At 39.8% G+C, this 21,788-nt stretch overlaps 1 protein-coding gene across 1 annotated transcript in view; it reads left to right on the plus strand.

The window, feature by feature from the left end:
- Positions 1-21,788, plus strand: part of LOC308402511 (NACHT, LRR and PYD domains-containing protein 12-like) — a 71,638-nt gene that overhangs the window by 45,190 nt on the left and 4,660 nt on the right. Inside the window, exon 10 of the mRNA XM_080891413.1 lies at positions 9,292-9,465. Coding sequence (XP_080747539.1) covers positions 9,292-9,465 — 174 coding nt within the window. The remainder of the gene's footprint in view (positions 1-9,291; positions 9,466-21,788) is intronic.

Genomic DNA, 21,788 nt, shown 5'->3' on the forward strand with positions numbered 1-21,788 from the left:
AGTTGAAATTAACAGTTTTTTAGATTCTCTTGATTTACCAGTACTGAATGAAGAACAGAATAAAACGTTGATTGAAGATATAACAGAAAAGGAATTAAGAATAGCAATAAGTAAAGTTAAAATAAATAAATCTCCAGGATCAGATGGATATACGGCAGAATGGTACAAGGAGCTAAAAGAAGAATTAATACCAGTGATGCTTCTAACAATGAATTGGATCCTAAAGAAGGCTCAAGTACCTTCTAGCTGGAAAGAAGCAATTATCTCTGCCATCCCAAAAGAAAACAAGGATAAATTAGAATGTGCGTCATATAGACCAATATCTGTTCTTAACCCTTTACAGCCGATCGGAGCGGGCACGCTCTGTTTTGCGTAACTATTTTTAAATCCTGGTAGCTCTGCAACCACGTAAGCTAGCGCAATAATTTTTTTTGCATATGAAACTGGAGGAGTTGTACTTACATCTTATGCCATCAGCTTGTCCTAAGTCACAGTTTCCTTCCACATATAGCTTTGCAAAAACTGCATAAAAATCACTTGCAGCAACAAAAACATGATATTCCAGAAACACGCTTCGCCGATCCGATCAGCTGTTCATAACACTTCCTACGTCCATCAGCGCGAACTATCACATGACCGCATGACCTGCCTGAAACCGGAAGTGACGTAATTTTGCGGAAATGTAGTTTTTTTACCATCGTGGCCTCATGAGCTTATACTTGTGTTTTTAAAAGTTATGTTTGACTTCATGACTTTCTGTGTCGTTTCTGGGATGCTTAGGACTCATATTGCACTGCTGGAAATAGTTTATTTTGATGCATATGCTGTTATTTTGCAAATTTGCATTATAATTATTTCCGTTTTTCCTGCAGTATATAAAAATTGGTGTATTTCAAAAATAAAACTATGAAGACACTTAAAATAAATTTCCTGTGGTGGGAAACTAGTTTGTGCAACTTTTTTGTATTTACAGTTTTGAGGGATAAGCCTCTTAAATTTCTCTAACAAGAAATATATGTTAAAAAAACAAAAACAATTTTCAATTTTTTTGTAGTTTATTGCACTTTTTTGCAATTTATGTAATTACTATGCACCTAATGCAGACATATTATTAAAGTTTGGGCTATAATGGTTGTATTGATGTATAGCAACTTGAAATGCTCCCAAAAATGGCTCCACAGCATGTAAAAATATAATATAAGCTCTGGCGGACTTGGTTCTATGGTAGGTCTTAAAGGGTTAATACAGATTACAAGCTGTTTACATCTATCATGGCTCGACGATTAGAAAAGTTCTTACCTAATCTAATTCATAATGATCAAACAGGTTTTATTCGAGAGCGCCAAATACAAGATAATGTACAACGGACATTACAAATTATTAATCATATTCAAAAGAATAAATAGAAGCAATGGTAATCAGTATCGATGCAGAAAAATCATTCGATTCAGTTAATTGGAACTTTCTTTACCGAGTCTTGCATACATTTGGCTTTCACGAAAATATAATTAAGACAATACAGGCACTTTATGATAACCCTACGTCAAGGATTAAAATTAATGGCTACCTATCAAATAGTATTAAGCTGCAAAGAGGAACAAGGCAGGGCTGTGCGTGCTCACCATTATTATTTGCGTTATATCTGGAACCATTGGCTCAATATATAAGTAAGACAAAATAAAGAAGTAGAAGGTATTAATATCCATGAAAAGGAGCATAAATTATCCTGCTATGCAGATGATATTTTAATATTTTTGGGTCAACCATCAAACTCTTTACCTAAATTAATGCAATCATTTGAATACTTTGGTCGACCATCTGGATATAGGGTTAATATGAGTAAAACACAATTGCTTAAGTACAACTATATTCCATCAGAAGAAATTAAAAATAAGTATCAATTAGCATGGCAAACAGAGTACTTTAAATATCTAGGAGTCATAATACCTAAGGATCTTACAGAACTATTAGAACGAAATTATTTACCAATACAGAAAAAAATTAAGGAAGATATAGCGAGATGGAATCTAATTCCATATTTAAGTTTATATTCGAGAATAGACTCAATTAAAATTAATATTCTTCCTAAATTATTATATTTATTTAAAACATTACCAATAGAAATTAACCAGAAACAGTTTAATAAATGGGATAAAATTTTGTCAAGATACATATGGCAAGGAAAAAGGCCCCGAATTAGATTTAAAACCCTACAACTTAACAAAGGAAAAGGGGGTGGGGCTTACCTTCTCTTAGGGAATATTATTGGGCAGCACAATTAAGGCCTATGATATGCTGATGTAATCCTTCATATGACGCTCAATGGAAAGTTATTGAGGAGAGTCTGACCTCCATCCCCATATAAGCTATTATAGCAGACAGAAGCTTGCAAAATTTAATAAAAACTATTGAAAATCCATGGATCAAGTTGACTTTTAAAATTTGGGAAACAGTAATAAAAGAATATAAACTAGAAGAGGATATAGCAGTTCTTAAGTGGTGTGCATATGACACACATTTTGCTCCAAATAAATTGGACACCAGATTGAAAGATTGGACATATAAAGGATTAACAGCTTTATGTATGGTAATGGAGGAAGGCAGACTAATTAGTTTTTGCTTTTGCATTAGATTTTGACTTTGTTAACTACTAGAAGACTAGAGGAAAAATTAGTTACATTAATGGAAACAAAAACACACTCCCTATATTTATTTATTTATTTATTTTTCCTTTGTCTTTTTCCTTATGTATTTTATATTTATGTTGTTTGTTGTTTCCTATTTTGCTTCTTTTTCTTTTCTTCTTCTTCTTTCATTCTTATTGTATGGATATTTTAGTTGTTTAAATATAGAAAAAAAGAAAAATATATATGTACTGAAAGATAGCTGAAGTTGATGGTATTGTATAGTGATTCTAAAATGTCAATAAAAAAAAAAGCTGGAATCCAATGAGTCCAAGTCTTCTGCTGATTCAGCATCACATTCATCTTTGCTCCTTGTTCTGCATCCCCACCATGGACTTCATTCCTTTCCAAGCCAGCCTTGAGTGTCCTTTATTCAGCTCATCCTCTGCTTTACTTTTACACCTGATTTTAGCTGCTTTTCTTCTCTCCCTCATAACAAGACAGCTTCTTCTGCCTGAGAACATGTTGGAGTGATTTACTAATCCAGGGCTGATTTTTGGGGAAAATAGTTCCCATTTCCAAAGTAATCCCCATTTTTCCCAGAATGAAATGTAAGTAGAAATAAATGATCTAAGTGAGAACATGAGCCTTTAAAAAGGCTCTTCTGAGGCTGCTGCCAGTGGTCAAAGCCTCCAACAAAGCTCTGTAAGTAAATATGTGATCATAGCTTTAGCTTTTAAATGTTTATTCTAGTTAACACAGATCAGGTGGAACAACTTGTGGAGCAGGGAAATTATTTTACTGCTATTGTTAAATAATAATCATCATCATTGCATTAATAATATAATCTGTAGTTTATATTGCATTCAGAGGTTTAAACAGTGTGTCTTTCAGAAAGACTAAGTTGCAGGCTGACAGGAAGTTGCAGAGAGTTTGCAGAAGTGAAAGCAGAAAGTTATTCTGAGGAGCAGGCTAGACGAGGCTATTTTAATTGCTAGGTTATTTAAAAGATTCTGTTATACTTTTATATTCTTTTATTAAGCTTTTAGTAGAGGTTCTTGATTAAAACATTTATTTAACAGATGATATATCCATAGTTTCAGTTCGATTGTTACATATACGAGAGTGGTTTCTGTCTCTCTGTCTGGTTAGAGGTCAGGAGCTAGTCGGCGAGGTGAAACAGGGTGCAATTGTGGTTAGCACACAGACACAGACACACACACACTCAGTTAGAGAGAATCATTTATGGGGGAAAGTTTAATTATGTTTTGCTGGGGTTGCAAAGAGCAGTTTGTCGCAGAACTGCTGCTGAGGTGTCAAGATGACAAGCGAGCATCCGGCAGTGACAGGATGCACCTGTTATGAAGATGGAAGACGATGTTCTTTTTAAATTGTGTTAAAAGTCATCGTGGTTTTGATTTGACGTATGTATATATCCTGTCTGTGACGCATGAAGGGGGCGTCAGTAAATCAAACCCTGATGCTATAAAAATCTGTGTATGCTTTGATTAAGTCGGAGATCACTTGCTGTCTGCGTACAGAGTGTTCTTCCCACACGTGTGTATTCATTAAAATCATTGTTTGACCAAGATCTTCTGGACCATGGGTGGTTTGTACTCTCCTTCCTCAATTTTTGAACCTTAACATTTGGCATTCTCCCAACAATATACTATAATCCCATAATCTAACCCCAGTCAACAAAACAGAAATTTTCTCTGATAAAAGCAAATTGTTTGTCCACATTTATTCATCCCCACCTTCATCCAGTCACACACATTCACATGCAGTCACACCATATATTTGCTAATAGTGGAGCTTCCCGCGCAACTTCTCCACCCTCAGCAAAATGAGCTCATTCATTATTTATTTTCCATAGGAAAATATTTCTTTATGCTTTTGGACTGGATTGACTCGCTACAATCCTTTTAAACAAGGACTTACGACCTGATCAGTCCCCACAGGTAGCTTTCTCCTCAGCCAGTTGTAATCTGGAAAGCCCCCTTATATTTGCTCTTCCCGAGAATTTTCAGCGCCGGTTATTCACTGTTGCAGGCCTGCTTAAAACAAAAATGAGAAAAAATAGAGCTGATTATTTGCTCATGAGAACACAAAACAAAATCACCTGACAGGTTTTCTTTAAGTGCACTGTTACAAAATAATGGGCTCCTCAAACATGTCCATGTTTCCAAAAACTCCCTCTATTAAAAACAAAAACAACAACCCAAACCTAACTAACAGAATCAACCCATCACCACAACAACCTCAACAACCTTAAACACACAAGTCTTGCCACCACATAATTTCACCTCCTCAATACACCGAAAGTCTCATTAAAACCACACAATTTGCACACAAAAATCACCGCCTTTAACATACTTAAATTCAGCATAAGACCCCCTTACGACAACATATAATCACTAAACCATAAATTTCCTACCCCAATCTGCACTTCTCTTGTCTGCTATGCTTCCTCTTCTGAAAGCCTCAGTCACACACACACACAGGAAGCTCCTCCGTCACCACTCACTCCAGCTAATTTGCATACTGAGTCATCTCTCAATGAGTTGCCGTAACAACAGAAACATATGTTTAAACATTATCTCCTTATTAAATTATTTTATTTCTTTCTACAGTGATCACTGGTTTTGATCACTCAGTACGAGAGAGCACTCCTAAGTCACTCTTTTAAAACTACTTTAATCACTTTTTTTGTTTTCATAACTCACTCCCTTTGTCATATAGCTTCTTTGAGTTATTCCTCAATTTCAAACTCAAATGTATTTTATTAAACATTCACACCATTCTATCATTCATACAAAATAGCAAGCTGTTCTTCATTGCATATGTTTGTGTTCTTAGCCAAGTTTAATCTGTGTCTATGCATTAATCTCCATGAGCTTGTCTTGTCTTCATAAGGTTAATGCATTTTCTGCTTGTGTATGTGAATTTGCATATGTTGCTTTTGCAGTGTGTCAGACTCCTGCACAATTCTCCACTTAAGCCGTCAGTTCTCTTTCCCAAATTTGCTAACCCAAATTTTAAGTTCCCACCGTATTAACAGCATTCCTGGTCCTCAGCCAGAAGTTAGGGCCCACTTGTCAGGTTTATGGAGACATGGCGCTGTGAACAATTCAACCAGAAACTTGCCTTGGCATGTCCAGTCAAGTTAACCTACAGGTTTCTTCCGACCGCTGCATGGGGAGAATTGATCCAGGTCTGTTTCGCCCCTAAAGAAACACAACTGAGACATTTTCATTATTATCATAAGTACTTAAACTACCCGTTTCCCTCTCTCTGGTCAGAAATCCCAACTTATGTCATGTATATACGTGTAAGCAGGTCTTCATTGCTTTTCCTATGTATGTTAATGTTCAGTGAGTGTAAGCTGCTTTCTTCATTGCCTCTGTATGTTATAATCAGGTTTAATTCATCCATCTTTTCCCTGATTTCTTAATTCAAAACTATCTCACTTCTGATTCTTTCCAGAAATAATTTCACATGTAACACTTTGTCTATGTGTGTTTTCTATTCTTGTTTACCTCTTTGTTTGTGACGGTGGACATCTCTAAACCATCATGAGTTCAGGCTTTCATTTCAATCCAATTACACCCTGTATTCTCACAGTCGAACTCGTCCGGCTTCACCTCTCTGTTTCTCTTCAGTATTTTCCTTTTGGATCAAGTCCCAGCCTGGCAAAATACCACATTCAGTGCCTTTAAACAGTCATGTCACACTGTTCTTACCAGCCTGCTGTTCACCGTCCATGTTTCATCACGTAGTTTCTTCTTTTCTGTTGATCCTTTCAGTCGTCTCTTTCAAGATTACTCCAAGCATGGCAAATCTGACAATCAATGTCCAGTGCTTTCCACAGCTCATTATGCCACTGTTCAACTGCCCAGCCTGTAATTTACAGTACATGTTGCATCGTGTGCTTTTCCATGCTGCTGCTGTTCCCGTCAGTTTTGGTTTCAGTGTTAACGATTCAGTTGCACTGTCTTTTGGCTGCTGTTAATTCTTGAAGTCCACGATGTTCTGTCGGTCTTCATCAGGAGATTAACTGTCCTTTGAGCTTCTTCTCAGGATGGGGACAAGTGCGAGGTCAAGCTGTAAAATTTTAAGCCAAAATCTGGCCTGTTTTCTCCCAATTTGCTAATCTACTGGTTTTTGCGCCGTACTCAAAATTCCAGGTTGAGAGAAGTCCACCTTTATTTATCTGTAATCTGTGTTGACACACTAAAACATACAATTAATATCCTTTTCATTTCTTTTCTCAAAACCTCCATTCGCTTTATCTGCCTAGAGTTTAACTCATCTGTTTCTCTCTCTGGGTGCTCACTCGTCACCATCACTTCCTTTTATGCGCATGTAACTTCCTGTCACACACACACAGCACGCAGCTTCTCAGAGCAGCTCAAGCTGCTTTTCTGTTTCTGCAGGCTAATCAAACTTATTTTACAATCTACAGACCCTCTGTAATTCTACTAACTTTTGATCTAAAATGTAGCATCATTCACACAATGATTTCATAATCCTCTCACACACACTGCCTTTTAAATAAACTAAACTCTTTGCATTTGTCAGTATTCACATCACAGCCTTCAGCGTGCTCACTTTCACTCCGTACCAGACGCGGAGATGGACATCTCCTTCACCTAACATAAACTAAATTACCATATCAACATACAATTACTGAAATTCAAACTCAAATACACCGTCTGTTTTAATAAAGTCAAAGAGTAAACGGGTGTACCAAGTTTATGTACTTATGTGTTTTTAAACTGAAAGAAAAGAAACTCAAACTCTTATAACATCACTCATGCATCTCTTAAATTAAAAACACTTTCAAACTTTAAAACATCCTACTTTACATCACCAAAGAAATACCTCTCACACCTTTATTCATCATTCAAAACCTTCTAGTCACCGCATTCACACACTTAAACTGTGACCAGAGTTGAGGAATATAACTCAAAACACACTTTCCTAAGAGTATTTTAGACATGCTTGTCATAATCAAAAAGAGCAAGTAAAAAACAAACAAAAATTGAAACCTCCATTAATTCTCACCGCACACACAAGAAATTAAAAAAAATAAAACACACCAGCAACTATTGCTGGAGAGAAGTTACTACTGAAAGTAATATGTTAATCTTAAGTATACACAGTGCACTCAATATATTTATATATCTACATCCAAACTCAGTCAATTACTATACATCCCCTACGGCAACTCAAAACTTTATTTATAACCCTCTAATGAACATAAATGGCATCTTAAACACACCTTCAACAATGTTTGCAGCAGTATTTGTAAAACCAACTGTGGTTTAAACAGTTCACTGCTTACTAATTTGCATTTTCACACTCACACACACTCCGTCTAAAAATAGCAGCAAGCAGTCAGTGCATTGCTGACTCGACACACAGCCTCCTCTTACACCAAATATTTTATATTACACCGACGTCTTATATTTACAACTGCACAGATTTTAGGCCTTTTAACACCTACCGAATTTCGACAAATTTAACATAACAGTCCAACCGATAAACTCCCTGAGTTTTTTGCGACCAATTAACCAGTATCTGTCCAACAGTTTCTGGCCTCATCTCTAAAATCCCTAACTCAATTTAAAAGCGTCAACCAACCCAAACTTTGCCTGAAGCTCTATTTTTGGCATTACACAGCCAAGGCTTTCCCCGAAGTTTTAAGTTAAAGTTACACGCCCGAAGTCCAACTTCTCCTGACCAAAAAAAGCGCAGACTACCGTTCCAAACGGTAAGGAGACTCTAACTCCTAGTGATTCTGGAGTGCCCCAAACTCCACAGTGACCAACTGACTATCCCTCTTCGAGGACAATGCCTAAGCGTCCTTGGCATTGGCAAGCGTTACCTCTGAGCACTGCGCTTCCTAGCAGACTCTAACTGCCGTCCTAGAATAATTTATAATACTTTGAAACAACAATCAACACCCAACACAAGTGTATGACTGAGGCAGATCTACCCTGATGGACAATAGGGACTCTAACCCACAAAATGACCAACAAAGGTCTGACCTAATGACCAACCGGGACTTAAACCCACTTAATGACCAAATTCCCTACCAAACTACTTGAGACTCTAACTCAATTTCTTTGGGACTTCAACCCAGTATTTAAACTTTTCCTAGCAGACTCTAACTGCTTTCATTTCTTCTAAGCAGACTCTAACTGCTTTCCTAGAATAATTTATAATACTTTGAAACAACAATCAAATAAAATATCAAAACTATTAAGTGGTCATCGGTACTCAGTTTGTTCAATACTGAATACAATGGAGCACAAATTGTCCACGTTTCTGAAATATTTCTGGGTGTAACTGTCACCAAAGTGCAATTTAGACCTGGCCTGTGGTTGTTATCTAAGTGATAATCATCAATTCTACTAAAACAAATACAAAATAAAGAAATTTGACACATTCTGTTGATATCAAAAGCACACTGAACAATTCAGTGTTGTTTTACTGCTGTTCTCTCTTCACTTCTTCTCCTCTGATTCTCTCCACATGTTGCTCTGCATCAGTGCTCAGTTTCCTGACAAAACAAGATGAAATATTGCTAAATATAATAGTATCTCATTACACTTCAACATAAGTGTTTTATTTTTGTAATTGTTTATCTGTTATTTTTCAGACTGAGTCACTGTGACCTGTCAGAGAGAAGCTGTGAAGCTCTGGCCTCAGGTCTCAGCTCTCAGACCTCTAATCTGAGACAGCTGGACCTGAGTAACATTAACCTGAAGGATTCAGGCGTGAAGCTTCTGTCTGAAGGACTGAAGAGTCCACGCTGTACACTGGAAACTCTCAGGTGAGATCAAGCATTTTTCTTTCATCAACTGACAGAATTAGCAGATTAATAATAAGGCAGTCCTCTAATAAGAGGAGAAGTGGAGGTGTTTTGAAGGGCAACGTACTCTTATGTTAACAAGACAGGAAGTAGTTCCTGGGAACTGCTTCCTTTGATATTGTCTAAGTAGAAACATGATGGTGAAACAGTGATGAGTTTGCAGAGGTGAATCCACAGCACACAACACAACAATGCTGTTGCGTGCTGAAAGCAGACTTCTCACAGATTCTGAGGCTGCAGGTTTCATCACTGTCCAACCAAAATTCACTGAACCAGCAGTAAATGAACGTCCAAAACGACGCTTCATGTTTAAAAACCAGATGATCAGGGGGATTTGTGTTTACATCTTTTTTGTGTGATCTGTTCACCTGTGTTTTAGCTGTTTGGTGGTTGTTGAGATGGTTTTGTGACCTTTTAGCTGAGATTCTGACGTTTCTGTAGATACCACACATGTCTAATTACTTTGTACAGCATGAATGGCCATAACGAGGTTTTTAACAGTAAGAAAAGTTGTAAAACTTCAGAAAATATAGTTAAAAGTCCAAAACCTTCTACGTCTGGTGGCTTGTGGTAAGGAGCAGATCAAACGAGTAAAGAATTACGTTATAATTATAAATGGCTTCAACAGCACATTCAGGTCTGTGAGACTCATTCAGACACTGAGCCGTGGCTCTGTGCTACATGCACATATTTCTGCATCTCTGCCATTCAGACACACTTTATATATAGTTTATTTTATGTAGTATTCAATACTGAACTGTACATTTAGTCTTTTTAAAGGCAGCAAGTTTTATTCAGTGTTTTCATAAAAGCCTTATTTTTATCCATTTACTGCTATTAGGAAGAACACGTGAGGTTTAAGACCTGGACCAGTTTGAAACCTTTTGTCCTCCACAATGGAAAATGGGTGGAAATAAAAATGGGTCTCACTTTAGCCAGCTCCTAATTTTATCAGTTCTACTCTCAGCGTCTCCTGTATATCTCCTGTATAAATGTTGCACTCAGCTTTGTGGTCTCCAATATCACTGAAATGCAGCCAGATGCTGCTCATTTTGCCTTTTCACTCTTTCCTGACACGCTTGCATTTCAATACAGCTCCCATTTCTCTGTGTACTGGTCTCTACCACTACCCTTGCTGTCTATGGGACATTTCCGTCCTCTTTCACATAATGGTATGATCCCAGTCTGTCTCTTATAGTGTTTGGCCACATGGTTTGCTCATCAGAATAACATCTCAGCCGTGCTCACATTGATTATCAGCAAGCCTGAAAATTCATCAATATTTGACATATGAAATTATCTCAAGGGCTGGATTTGGCCCACGGGCCATATGTTTGACACCCCTGGTTTACACAGTTTGGTATTCAATGTACAAGTGAGTTAGCTCTCAGCTAACTAGCAGACAAGCTAACTGCTGGGACTACGTCTTTCTAACAAGAGCGTCAGACACTCAGACTGGTTTCCTTTGTGGATGATGATGTGTTCTCACACTGATCCTTCATGCTGATGCTGCCATCCACCCACTGCTCCTGGTTTCCTCATCATCATCTCCATCAGCCCTCACAATACTCCACCTTCTTCAGCTTCATGTTCAGCAGCCTGGATGGACAGTAATTCTTTCCATGGGTTATGGTGGGACATTTAGAGCTGAAGTCAAACAGCAGTGAGAATGAAAGACTGATTCATTTCTATTTAGTCTTGTGATGTGCAGCTTTGTTCAGAGCATTAAGGCCCAGCAAAGATTACTGAGGTCATAGAGTCCCTGATGAAACCTGTGTGCTTATAGAAACTGAGACCAGATGAACCAGAATAGAAGGACATTAAAATGAAGTGTCAGCTACACAAAGGCAAAGCTATTCAGTTGTTGCTGTGAGTTATTTAAATGGAGGATGGAGTCAGACTTTAAGCTGCTGGACTCAGTCACTATATCCTGTTGTCCTCATAGAACCTGGACACACAGACTCACCTGTGACACAGTGACACACAGTGTGGGCTACACACACATTAGAAAGTGGATCAGTCACACTTGTGCAATCATTTGTTGTGCTGGGAAACCATGAACACTTTGAATCACATTAATGGCTTTGTTACAGCAACATTCAATCATGAGTTCAAAAGTAGTGCATTGTGTACTTATTGTAATAGTACTGCAGTATGAGAAGTGCAACATTCAGTGTGCAGAAACAGATCAGGTGCTTTCTAACAGCAGTGTTCCCTTTAACACAGCAGCAGTTCAAATATTTCTGTCAGTCTGAGCTGAAACATGAATCTAATCAAATATCAAATCAAAGTTCTTTGCCTCTGCCAGGACGTTAACATTTGATCTAGTTTTTTACAAAGTTCCCTCAGCGTCCAGAGCCACCAACATACCTTTGATCAACAGCAAGTGAACATTTATAAATGTGTGTTTCCAGAACAGGAAGCAGCAGAACTATTGTTCTGTTATCAGGCAGCAGCACAAACGCTCATCAGCTCATTTACTGTGCAGGACTTTGAGTGTGTGAAGTGTGTGTTTGTGCTGGATTTCCTTTGGAGAATCTCAGTCAGAAACCAGACAAAGAAAAACTCTTTCAACAGTCCAGGTTGAGTTGACAACATGAACTGCATTTATCTTCCTCTGACTGACATGTTCTTCCTCCTCTGCACCGAGCCAGCTGCTAAGACTCACAAGCTCATTGACATTTTCTGATGATAAAGAAACTCTCTTCTTCTGCACAATATGAGCAGCAACAGAGAAGAAGCTTTCACAGGTACAGATGTTGCAGCTGTGGCCAAGTACATGTGCTGCATGTTGGAGCAGCACTCTAATGGACAGGCCTCTGTACTGATGGTGGGCTCTGCTCTGTATCCACCACACTGTTCTCAGCTGAGTCTTCCTCCTGTTCACACTCTGATGAAGCACCAACAGGGCCAACTTCTTCTCTGGTGGCTCGGATGTTGTTGCTTCCACAGGTTTCCCTCCAACAACCCTCTGTTCCTTCAGTGAGTTCTCTCATGTCCTCTACATATTCATGCTGTATTTACACACACATACAGAGGCTGTTTGTCTCTCACACACGGACAGGACACTGAGAAATACATCATGTTAAATATACCTGCAGGCTTCCAGCTGTGCACTTTGTCCCTGTCAGCTGTGATTGCCATGGCAACCTTGGTGTTGTGCGCGATGCAGGGACGTGTTCAAAGGCAGACGTCTGGCAGCAGCATCATTTTTGATGCACTATCTGTACTGAGTGTGCTGACTTTATTTCAAATGTCCCACTGCTGTGCAACATGAATCACATGTTCTGCACGTTTCTGTAACTCCCAGGTAACCATGGTTACCCAGCCACGCCCAGTAGTCTCCAGAGAGACCAACAGCTGGTTCATGTTGTAACGCCGTGGCTTTCATAGTCTCTCCTTTTTCTACAGCTCATGTGTTCTTCTTGTGATGCTGCGTCTTGAGGCTCATACATGCCGTCATTTGTTGATCCTAAGAACGTTCCTCAGACCGACTTCTTCAACAACAGATAACTTTAGTTGTATCAACACTGCCTCCTGGAACAGTTTAAAATGAACATGTCAAAGATCTGTACCTGTCTCCATGTTTCTGTCCCCGCCCCTTTCTCTCTGTCCTGGGTCATGTGAGCGCTGCAGTAGTATTAGGCCCACCCTCAATGCTCCCATTGGCTGAGATGCATAATGACGCCCATTTCAAGCCAGCACTGATCAACATCCCTCCTGTGACCCATGGCTTTTATATTCAGAGCCAGTGAGCACTTTCACAATAATCATGATTTTAAAAACTGTGATTAAAATAATTGCTGACGTTAATCAGTTAATGAGTTAACGAGATAATAACAGGTTAAGTTGCCCTAATAATTAGACTTTGGTGACAAACTGATGTGATCTCCATGTTTCCTTTGTTGGACTGTGAGCGAGTGTCAGAACTGAATGTACTGAGTAACATGTAGAGTTTAAACATGTGTCAGTTCCAGTTTTAGAGCTCTAAAGTGCAGCTATCATGTTAGGAATATGTTAGGAATAGACAGGAACACTGAGCACACTGAGGTCAAATCTTTATTTTACCACTCGCTGCATTCTTGATGTTCATGAATTCAGCAGGTTCATGATTGTCTGCAGCATTAATCTCATATTTCCATTAAAAGTGTTGAATTTGACTGTTTGATGTTCTTTATGATCTCTGGCACCAGTTCATCTGTAGGCTGAGCTCAGTCCATCCATTTAGTGAAATGATGTTTAAAGGTCTCCACAGATCCTGAAGCAGAAAGCCTGGGTTACAGAGAAATGATCATCACTGTGATGATACTCATCATCTCTGACTGGGATTTGAGGTCTTTTCAGTGCAGCAAAGAAATCCTGGCTATGTTGGACTGGGTGTGGCAGCAGCTCCCAGTTTGAGTTCAGGAGACAGACACCCTCTCTACTTTGAAGATCAGCTTCAAACTTTCCTTTTTGATAAAGCTTATAGTTCGAGCTGGATCAGGTGACCCTGAACCATCCCTTAGTTATGCTGCTATAGGCTCAGGCTGTTGGTGGACTTCCCATGATGCTCTGCTTTCTTCTCCCCTCTTTTCACTCCTGATGCTTTTATATGTCACTACCAGTGTTGGGGAGTAACGGAATACATGTACCGCCGTTAGGTATTTAAAATGCAAAACATGAGTAAATGTATTCCGTTACAGTTACCGTTTAAAAAGGTGGTATTCAGAATACAGTTACTTTGTTTTTGTTTTTTTTTGTTTTTTTTGTTTTTTTTTGCCTGTCCCATTTGATTCTTTAGCCATCAGAATTGTTGTCTGAAGACCAACAAGGATACCCAATGGATTTACTTTGCCAAATGGATCTTCGTGGCATTGCCGTATTGGTCCATTTGGTCGATCTTTGTTTTTATTATTTATTATATTTTATTTTCAGATGTTACAGACGGGACAGACATCAGTGAGGGATAGGATAGGGAGAAAGAAAGAGGAAGGAAAGGAAAAACAGAAGGGGAGAGGGACAGTGAGAAAGGGGGGGAGAAAAAAAATAAAAATCTCCTGGATCACCTGTTGAGAGAAGAATAGAAGACAAAAAAAAACAAAGCAACATACTAAACACAACACCATCGCATTAATCTAGCTAAGTGTAAACAGCAGTAAATACTAAATATTCAATGTTGTTGTGCAGCACGCAGGACAGATGTGCTTCGAAGTAGTAGCCAAGAAAGGTGTAATTTAAGTCTACGAGCAGTGAACACCCGTGTGCATACCTGTTTGGATCAGCGTGCTTGTATTCCAAAGGTTTCTCCATGTAACGATCTGCTAGGGAGTGTGGGGGGGGGCACAGCCCCGTCCTCCAGGGTATGAAGCAGGTATGGAGGAGATCAAAACTCCAGACATCCAGAGGCCCCCAGAACACAAGAGACCATGGAAAACCAACAGAGGGGCAGTCGCGCCACTGTCCCAGCAAGAGCTGAGGAGAGTCCCAGATGAGGGTTCACTCAGCAGCCGCGGAGCAGAAGCCAGGGGGAGTTGCAGTGACGCGCCCGTGAGCTCCGCCGGCAGCCAGCTGTGCCTGAGTGACCGAGCCCCAGGCCGAGAGGCCGGGGGCACCCCACCTCCGAAGTGGCCCGAGCGAGCCCCAGGCTCCAGGCCCCGATAAGCGGCCGCCAAGGAGTGAGCCGGTGTGTACCTGGACGCCCACCCCCAGACACAAAGAACCACCAACGCACCGACACCTGAGGGAGTCCGCCACCGGCAGGGGAAGTGGTGGTGGGTGGAGATAGGCCTCCAAACCTTGGAGGGCCTGAGGTGTCCCCAGAGAGGTGGTGTCTGATACCCAACCTGACATATAGACACAGACATACAGGCACACACAGACACAAACATCCATCCCCCCCCTCATGCTCTCATATGCACTCACTCCACACTCAACCAACGTGGAGACAGACATAAAGAGACGCTGTACACACGATCACACTCCCCAAGCGTACTCTACAAACCGGGTCTAGGTACCCTTGCCCCTGGAGGGGGGAACTGCACCCAGACCCAGGTGGTGTTACCCTTTTCCCTGCGGTGGGGAGAGGCAGACCACCCCGACTCCGTAGCAGCAGGGAGGCCCCACACTCCAGACTGCAGTCGGACGGCCAACTCCTCCTAGCCCTCCCGCTCCAGCAGGCCGCAGAGAATGGGGGTGGGAGAAGACTCCAAACCTCCCTCCACCCGCTCATTGTAGTGTTGATGCATGTGTGTTCTAAGGTGCAATTAAAACCCAGGAGGGCATGGAGCTACCTGCCAGAGAGCAGCAGGTAAGTGCATAGTCCCTCCTGATAGCCCTCAATGTCTAAGTGTATTTAAAATTGAGAGGTGGGCAACGACGCCAGGGGTGAGGTGTACACCCTGATGGTAATATGGACTCCGTGATTGTGCCCACCCCCAAGATCCTATATGTATGTGTAATGAGAGTGTGAATAATGTGAATGTCTAAGTTGTGGGATAAAATTGAGGCAGAGGCAGCCGGAAGGGGACAGAGGGGGGTAGCCTCCTCTGCACCCTGGTGACATACCCCTACTCCAAGGCCCTGCATGTGTGGGTGGTTGTGGTGGAGCGGGAAGAGGGAGGCAGCTGGAGATGGGGAGGGAAGGAAGGGAGGGGCAGGTAACCCCTCCCTGGGGCCAGCTCCCCCGCTGACCCCAGTAGGCACTCCCACACTCCGCGACCCGCCAGAGAAAGAGGGCCCAGGCCCATCCAGACCGGGGCCCAGTGCAGCAGCTCCTCCCGGCCCCACAGAGCCCGGGACAGTTCACCCAACCCCACCACAGAGAAAACTGCACCCACCCCACCATCCACTCATCTTCCAGACTACATAAGACAGTAAACGCCCAGGCTGAGATCTTCCTCCACCTCTCCTGTATCTCCCCCTCCTGCAGAGAGAGTCCCTGAAGAGAGGAAAGCTCCTGCAAAACATGAGTAACTGTATTCCGTTACAGTTACCGTTTAAAAAGGTGGTATTCAGAATACAGTTACTTTGTTGAAATAAATGGATTACTTTCCTGTTTCATATTGTGGCGGGTCAGGACTGTTTGGGTTTTGTTTGACAGCTACGTTCTGTTGTTCCAGGCGGCAGCGTTACGGTTGCCATGGTTACAGGGCGACGCTCTCGCTCTCTCTCTCTGCGACTGTGTGTTTCCTGGGTGAGAGAGCGCCTTTTCGTTGTTGTTGTTGTTGTGCTAAGCTAACAGGCAGAATGCTACAAGCATAGCTCTAAAGAATGTAGCCTCATGGGCAGTGTAGTCCGTGCTGCAGGGAGAATGGACTGCCATACACGTTATGGGTCTGTGAGCGTGAGGAGGGAGAAAAAGGGGAGTGGAAAGGTACGAGTTGTCATCGAGGAAAAACGGGAGCTGGAAGCATGTAAATATAACTAGAAAAATTTGCATTTCCTGCGAAAATGCTGTGTGGATGCCTTAACGCTGAAGATGTCTGCTGAAAAAAGCTGAAAAAGTTGAAAAAAAAAAACAAAGAACACTGCCCTGAGCAGGATTTGAACCTGGCCCTTCTGGTCTAAAGGCGGCGATTCACCTCACTGCACCAAACTCATTCACACAAAGAAGAGGTGGAGAGAATGACAATTGTGGTGAAATTAGCAGAAGCTGCTTAGAATTGTGCTGATAAGAGGTGAAAAAGCTAAACATTTGGCAGAAAAGAGGTGAATCAGAAGAATTTCTGCTGAAAAGAGGCAAAGAAGCAAAAAGATGAGCTGAAAAGAGGTGTAGAAGCAGAAGTGCTTGCTGAAGATGGCTGTATGTGTAATGACACACTGGAGAGCAGTGACACACAAGAAAGCAGAGCGCATGCAAGCAGGGAACATGTGTAGCAACTGTCACAGGTAGGATTCAAACCTCTGCCACCGGGTCTCACGGCAGATGCCCTACCCTCTGAGCCAAATGAGTTCTGGTCACAAGCAAAGATATGATGAGAGGGACAATGTGCACTGTGGAGCAGAAGCTCAAATTAGCAGAAAAGAGGTGAAGAGGAAGAACTTTGTTGTGAAATGAGGTAAAGAAACTGAAATTTTTGCTTAAAACAAGTGAAAAAGCTGAACTCTGAAATCCTGCTAAAACAGCAGAAGAGGCTGATATTTTTCAGCTACTCATTGAGCCAAACTGGTTCTCACGTAACTGAAAAAAGGTGGAAAAGCTTACAATTCTAATGAAAACAGCAGAAGAGGCTGAGATTTGTGCTGATAAGAGGTGAAAATGCTGAACCAATCAGAGGTACTGCTTCTGTCTGCTTCATCAGGCTGTGTACTTGTATGTATTTCTGCCATAGACTGTTAACAAGAATCTGAGGTCCATATTAGAAAAGCTGCTAAAATCATAAAACTTTGCAGAATTGTAATAAATTATCAATATGAATTACCGGTCTGTGATAGTGTATAAATTTGTACTCAAAAACTAGGTGGGATAGAAGCATAATTCTCGCACTGGGTGAATCAGCGGACTTTGGTGTACTTTGACTGCGATTTACATAGCTCTTTGTATCTCCGTCGCGGAGACATGACGAGAGAAGAAATGGCTTAATTTTCGGAGTTTGAAAAATGAGAGGAGGACAGATTTCCACCCCTCAAACATGTTTTTGCAGAAACACTGTAATTTCGCTTAAATAGTATGAAATAGCAGTAATACTATGATTTGGCAGAAATACTACTTTTTAGCACAAATACTATTGTACAGAATGGTGTACGTCAGTTTAATGCTGGGTGGTGCTGCAATAGTAACTATCCTCGGTCAGAAGGAGAGGCTGACATCCAGGGATTAGATTACCACAGGTGGAGTTTATTGGCGGTCAGATGGATGGTACAGGGAGGCATGGCATACAGTAGGAGGATGTGGAGAGGTGATATGGTGTGGTTTCTATGATTAAGAAAACTGGCAACAAATTCCTCCACTACAAATCAGTCTGATACCACTTCTTACAGGGTTCACGTTTACTAAGGCACTACCCAAAAGGCGCCACAAGAGGGCACTCCGACACAAGAGATGACCTATTTACACTGTAAACACCCCCTACTTAGCCACTACATACTACAGTGATATTACAGTATACAAATTCACACAAATACTATGATTTAGCAGAAATACTATGACTTAGTAGTAATACTATAACATAAGAGATATACTATGGTTTTGCAGACAAACCAAGTTTTCTGCACAAATACCATGATTTGGAACAAATGCTATGATTTAGCAGAAATACTATGAATGGGTACAAATACTATGATTTGGCAATAATACTGCGTTTTAACAACAACTACTGAGATTTGATTGAAATACTATGACTCCATACAAATACGATGCTTTGGCACAAATACTATGATTTGGCAGAAATACTATGACTTAGTAGTAATACTATAACATAACAGATTTCCTAAAAAAAACTATGAAATTGCAGTAATTCTATGACTTGGCAGAGATACTACGTTTTAGCACAAATACTATAACAACGCAGAAATACTATGACTTAGTAGTAATACTATAACATAACAGTTCAATGTTCTTGCACAAATGCCACAATATGGCAGAAATACTATGTTTTAGCACAAATACTGTGATTTGGTATAAATACTACGATTTGGCACAAATACTATATTCCGCAGATACACTATAACATAACAGATATTCTACGACTTAGTAGTAATACTATAACATAACAGAATTATTAATTGGGCACAAATACCACGATTTGGCAAAAATACTATGATTGGGTACAACTACTATGATTTGGCAAAAATACTATGATTGGGTACAACTACTATGATTTGGCAATAATACTGCATTTTAACACAACTACTGAGATTTGATTGAAATACTATGATTTAGAAGAAATACTATTACTCCATACAAATACGATGCTTTGGCACAAATACTATGTTTTGGTTCCAATACTATGATGTGCAACAAATAATATGATTTGGCACAAGTACTATGATTTAGTACAAATACTATGATTTGGCAGAAATACTCTGATTTGGCAGAAATACTCTGATTTAGCAGAAGTACTATCTTTTGGTAGAAATTCCTGCTAAAAGGTAGTATTTCTGCGTTTTAGCAGAAATACTGTAATTTGGCATAAATACTATGATTTGGCATAAATACTATGCCTTAGTAGTAATACTATAACATAAGGGATAAACTATGGTTTTGCAGACATACTATGTTTTTGCACAAATACCATGATTTGGCACAAATGCTATGATTTAGCAGAAATACTATGAATGGGTACAAATACTATGATTTGGCAATAATACTGCGTTTTAACAACAACTACCGAGATTTGATTGAAATACTATGATTTAGAAGAAATACTATGACTCCATACAAATACGATGCTTTGGCACAAATACTATGATTTGGCAGAAATACTATGACTTAGTAGTAATACTATAACATAACAGTTCAATGTTCTTGCACAAATACCACAATATGGCAGAAATACTATGTTTTAGCACAGATACTGTGATTTGGTATAAATACTATGATTTGGCACACATACTATATTTCGCAGATACACTATAACATAACAGATATTCTACGACTTAGTAGTAATACTATAACATAACAGAATTATTAATTGGGCACAAATACCACGATTTGGCAAAAATACTATGATTGGGTACAAATACTATGATTTGGCAATAATACTGCATTTTAACACAACTACTGAGATTTGATTGAAATACTATGATTTAGAAGAAATACTATTACTCCATACAAATACGATGCTTTGGGACAAATACTATGTTTTGGTTCCAATACTATGATGTGCAACAAATACTATGATTTGGCACAAGTACTATGATTTAGTACAAATACTATGATTTGGCACATATAATATATTCAGCACATATATTATAAAATAACAGAAATATTATGATTTGGCCTCAAAACCATGATTTTGCACAAATACCATGATTTTGCAAAAATACTATGATTTAGCAAAAATACTATGATTTAGCAGAAGTACTAAGATGTAGCAGAAGTACTTTGTTTTAGCAGAAATACTATGATTGAGGAGTAATACTTAAACATAGGAGAAATACTGATACACAGACACACATACACAGACAGTAAAGGGAACAGGAGCTGTGGAGAGTCTGGGCTTAGTATATGTAGGTCAGTTAAATTAGCTGCACCTGCTGTAGTCAGCCCTTACACACACAGAGACAGAGAGAGGTGTGAGTTTTCTTCAGTGTATTTCTGACATTCAGGATTCCACTCGAACAAATGGCCATAATTTCCTAACCGTAGAGGCTAGAACGGTCATTCAGGCATCGTTTTATTCAGAAGAGATGGGGGAATCTTCAAGTCTTCATAATTCAGAGATAAAACATAAATTATTAAAGATATATGACTTGTAATACACTGTAACTGAGTAGAGGCGAAGCAGAAACTATCTTGACTTGCGCTCAAACAACCTTTGGTAACTCTAAATCTATATGGAGCATCAAAATCATTCTTTCACCGTAAGAAACAGCAGGCTTTGGTGAACAGCCATGGAAATTTTCAGGGCTCGGTGGAAATCCATCAAAAAGATATGACGAGAGAAAAAAGTGGTTCATTTCCAGAGTTTGAAATCTGATGAAATCTGAGCGAGGGACAAATTTCCTACCCTCAGACAAGTCCAACTCATTTCAGAACGGTAATAGGTGAGAAAGAAATTCTTGAATTGTGAGCGTCAGGAGTGTCTGAACATATACGGGGACAAGCCTCATGTCTTAACTTTGCTTCGTTAAGGAGATATGACAATTTGAAAATGCCTCTCATTAGAGAAATCAAGCGGTGATTTTGAACAAACTCTCCATTGAGTTTATATGGAGAGTTTTCTGACTTTGTGTTACTCTGAGGAGATTTGCAAAATATCTATGAGTCCCACAACAATGATAGGGACGTTTTCTGAAAGCCAGCAAAAATACCTACGTTTTGATGTATAATTTGTGGGGCTTGAGTGGAAATTGAGCGAGTAGCAAGAAGTTGTTTGGACATGAAGAGAAAATTCAAACAGTTTCACTGTCCCCTCTGAGTTAATTGCATAGCAACCATAGCAACGCATGTATTTTCTGAAAAATCACAATTTTGCAACTGAAAACTCAAAGAGGGATAAGATTAAAACGGTAGAAGATCTGAAAAAGCTGAATCATACAGGAATAGCCAAATCATTTGAGAACATTTTAAAGTTTGAATGGAGTTTCTAGGTGAAAGTATGAGGAAGTAGTTAAGTTTCAAAGACAAGAAAGTTTCAGCA

This window comes from Rhamphochromis sp. 'chilingali' (genome assembly GCF_963969265.1).
Source record: "Rhamphochromis sp. 'chilingali' genome assembly, chromosome: 1".
NCBI classification, from domain to species: Eukaryota; Metazoa; Chordata; class Actinopteri; order Cichliformes; family Cichlidae; genus Rhamphochromis; species Rhamphochromis sp. 'chilingali'.